Consider the following 3,791-nt stretch of genomic DNA (forward strand, 5'->3'; position numbering starts at 1 on the left):
TAAATTAATTTTATTCTTTTATTACAACATTGACTAGTCAATATGAATTGATGATAAGGAGATTTCAGTAAATGAATGTTGATTCAGTTCTTTATTTTCATTATACCATGGACAAGTCCAACTGAGAAATGAAGTTCCCATGATTGATTGCCAATTTTTCAATGCCCCAATGTCATAACTTGGAAAATGGGGTGCTTTATGATGTGAAAGACATTCATACCGAACAAGTTCAATGTCTTCCATTGATGACATATTTTTCGAGAGTAAATATGAATAATGGTATGTTAGAGATGCAACAGCACAACTCATTGCAAACATAATCATTGCACTAATTAATGAAAAAATAATAAAAAATACATTTCCTGGTGATGGTTCACCAAGTCCTGTTTGCATTTGTTTGACAAGATACCATATTTGAATAATCATTCCAGTAATTCCATTGATAGGGAGATAGTAAAGAAATTGAATAAAATACCGATGATTGTTTTGACCTACACATTGTCCAATCCATGGACAATGATGATCTCTCCTTAATACACAACACCCACATTTCTTACAATGATAAGAACGTTCCGATCTAAATGATTTGCAATACGTACAATATCTTGCAGGATATCCAATATCAACTATTTTAAATCCATGTTCTTTTCCAAATGTCTCTCTTTCAATTGCTTGTTGTTTTTCTTCTTTAGAACATTTTGGTTGAAAATTAATACATTTCCCTGGTTTTGTTGTAACTGCTTTGTAATATGAAATTGCCATAAGAATAAAGAGTGTTAATGGAATTGGCATTATCCATATGATTGGTAAATGAATAAATGCATAAAATGAAGAAATAAACATTACACTTATTATTCCAGATGCAATATATACGGTAATCATATCATTACCCTTAAATTCATCTGAAGAGGTATTATGATTTTTTCTGTATAAATAAGGTCCTTTTAAGAGGTTTTCTCTCATTTTGTTTCTGTCTTGTTGGATACTACGTTCTTTTGCTTTTATTTCATCTACAGGAATGAAGATACTCGACTGAGACATGGTATAGTTAAATAGATTTTTTTATTATTTTTTATTCATTTTTTAGTCAAATTTTCTTAGAAAAGTAACAAGTTAAAGAATGAACATTTCCATTGTTATTATTTTGAAGGTACATGACAAAGCACTACCACCTCCTTCAGTTTTTATTTAAAAACGAGATATAAAGTAGTTCTTCTGAAAATGTCATCAACAATAATGTTTGTTTATCATAAGATCTTAAAATCAAATCATCTCACTTTTCATTCTCAAAGATGTCAGTATGGACGGATAATATGTTTATGATCTTTGCTGGTATACTCATTAGAAATTCACCTCAACAATCTCCTTTCTTTCTTCAAATAGAAGAGGATTTTTCACAAATGGGATTTTTCGAAAGAATGAATGCTGAAGGACCATTAAAATTTTCTGCTCGTCAAATTGCCCAACGAGCTATTACAAATAAACGAATGTGTATTACTCTTCAAGAACCATCTACATTCAAAGGACATGTTTATATGGAAAATGATGGAGTTTGTTATGACTTTTATCTATAATAGATGGTCAATTAATTGAACATCAAAAGATTATATAAAAGAGAAGAAAAATTAACGATTAATAGCTTGCTGTTGTTGCAATAACTACAAAATCATATCCTGATCGTGTTGCTACAGTAGTATTGAGTAAAATGATGCAAGCATTTAGACAATCATACAAAGGACCTTCCTTCAATACTATTAAATCAGACTTACAATTTAAATATCAACCTGTATCTGTACTATTTCAACAATACGTCGATCCAAAGAAAGGAGATAAACTAACACAAATCCAAACTGATTTAACAGAAACACAGGAAATTTTAGTTAAGGCAATGGATGAATTATTAGAACGTGGTGAAAAATTAGATGATCTTATAGATCAAAGTAATGATCTTTCAACAACTTCAAAAGCATTTATGCGACAAGCTGAATCAATGAACAGTTGTTGTTAACACAAAAGAATAGTTATAATTTAAAATTTTAATTATAACACACAATTAATCAGAATTATGGCTTTTTTAGAGTCTTGTTTATTTTTCACTTTAATATATTTCTTCCATTGTATTAGACGTTTCTTTTTTCTCTTCACTTTCATCATCACTTGACATTAGCCATGGAGGAATATCTTCTTTTACTGGTTCAATAACATTAACAACGTTTGTATCCAAATTCATTTTCTTCATTTCAAACTCAAAAACTTTCCACAAGTAATAATGAAATTCAAGTGTTTCTTCTTGATTTAAAAATTTGAAATGTGGATCTGAAGAACATTTTTTAATAACTAATTCTTCAAATTCTTGTCCATACTTATCTAAATAAGGAATTAATTCATCAATAATTTTCTTTGTTTTTTCATCAATCATTTTCTCTTCTTCAATTGATAATGGTTTAATTGGTTCATTCTCTTTAGTAATAAAATGACTTGGCATATCAGGGAACCAAGTTTTGCTTTGGAAATTAAGATCCTTTTCATATCTTATTTTTACTTTGTCTTCATCAAATAATACATGTATCATTTCGTTAATTGCTCTTTTTGCGTCTTCAATGTTTTTAAATTCAATTAATGCACACCTATTATTAATTCCAATTCTAATTCTATCAACTGGTCCATATTGAGTTAATTTAGAAAATATTTTCATTTCATTATTATTTAATCCTCCAACCCATAATACTCTATTAACTTCATATTCTTTTGTACGATGTCCTTTTTTACTATTTTCTTTTGGTTGGTTAACTTGACTTACTTCATTTTCTTCATCTTTTAATATTTGGTTAAGGTGTTGATAAATTATTTCATTTTCTTTTGCATTCGTTTCGCTTTGATAATCAGTCTGGTTTTGATTGCTTGGTACAAATGTAGTGCTTGTTTCTGCTTTCCCATATCCTATTTTCAGTGTAGTACCTCCATACGTTGTCCCATTTAACTCTTCTTTTGCCTCTTTAGCACTTTCTTCCTTACTAAAATGAATAAACATAAAATTCTTACCTTTTGGTTGATTAATACTTTCAATACTTCCATATGCCTCAAACAATCCTCTTAATTCCTCTGCCATTCCAGGAAGTAAATTCCCAACATATAATGTCTTTTTGTCTTCATGAGGGTTATTTACTTGTTGAGTAGATTTATCTGGAACAGGTGGTGGCGGAGGTGGTGGTTGAGAGAATTGGAATGGTTGAAGATATCCCATTTGATAATAGGATAAGTAATTTGGGTCAGAAAAAGGAAAAAATGGGTAGTTTGGATATTCCATCTTCAAATAGAACTCAAAAAGATCATTTCTTATAACCATGAAATTAGTAAGATTTTTGATGAGGCTAACAAACGAAGTAGTCACGATTGAATTAAAGAGTGGGGCAATACTCACTGGAACAATTGTTGGTGTTGATAACTACATGAATGTCCATTTAAAAGTTGTAAAAATGACACAAAAAGGAAAAAACCCAATTAACTTAGACCAATCAACAGTAAGAGGAAACACAATCAGAAATATAATACTTCCAGAGTCATTAAATCTTGACACTTATCTTGTAGATGATACACCGAGACTAAAAGTTAAAGCAGCAGTAAAAAGTTTGTTCTTTTCTTCTTTTATATCTCATTGTCATATATAACACTTTTAGGTGCATTGAAGAAAAAAACAGAATTAAAACCAAAAAAATGATTGAATTTTTGTTATTTCTATTTTTGTTCTTAAAGACATTCTAATGATAAAATAACTTAATTATGACTTATTT

The 3,791-nt window shown here is 29.3% G+C and overlaps 4 protein-coding genes across 4 annotated transcripts; 2 read left to right on the forward strand and 2 right to left on the reverse strand.

Annotated features, from left to right (window-relative positions):
• Positions 1-33: 33 nt before the first annotated feature.
• On the reverse strand, positions 34-1,041 carry ENU1_089970 (DHHC zinc finger domain containing protein; the record flags this gene model as incomplete). Its single annotated transcript, XM_008858984.1, has 1 exon — positions 34-1,041. One exon carries the CDS (start codon positions 1,039-1,041, stop codon positions 34-36), a length of 1,008 nt encoding a protein of 335 aa, XP_008857206.1.
• Positions 1,042-1,292: 251 nt separating this feature from the next.
• Positions 1,293-2,008, forward strand: ENU1_089980 (hypothetical protein; the record flags this gene model as incomplete). Its single annotated transcript, XM_008858985.1, has 2 exons — positions 1,293-1,550; positions 1,640-2,008. The coding sequence occupies 2 exons, from the start codon at positions 1,293-1,295 to the stop codon at positions 2,006-2,008; spliced, it is 627 nt and encodes a 208-aa protein (XP_008857207.1).
• Positions 2,009-2,098: 90 nt separating this feature from the next.
• ENU1_089990 (RNA recognition motif (RRM, RBD, or RNP domain) containing protein) lies at positions 2,099-3,244 on the reverse strand (the record flags this gene model as incomplete). Its single annotated transcript, XM_008858986.1, has 1 exon — positions 2,099-3,244. One exon carries the CDS (start codon positions 3,242-3,244, stop codon positions 2,099-2,101), a length of 1,146 nt encoding a protein of 381 aa, XP_008857208.1.
• Positions 3,245-3,344: 100 nt separating this feature from the next.
• ENU1_090000 (LSM domain containing protein) lies at positions 3,345-3,718 on the forward strand (the record flags this gene model as incomplete). Its single annotated transcript, XM_008858987.1, has 2 exons — positions 3,345-3,627; positions 3,678-3,718. 2 exons carry the CDS (start codon positions 3,345-3,347, stop codon positions 3,716-3,718), a joined length of 324 nt encoding a protein of 107 aa, XP_008857209.1.
• Between the last annotated feature and the right edge of the window lie 73 nt (positions 3,719-3,791).

This window comes from Entamoeba nuttalli (assembly GCF_000257125.1).
Source record: "Entamoeba nuttalli P19 unplaced genomic scaffold asmbl_4027, whole genome shotgun sequence".
Classification (NCBI taxonomy): Eukaryota; Evosea; order Mastigamoebida; family Endamoebidae; genus Entamoeba; species Entamoeba nuttalli.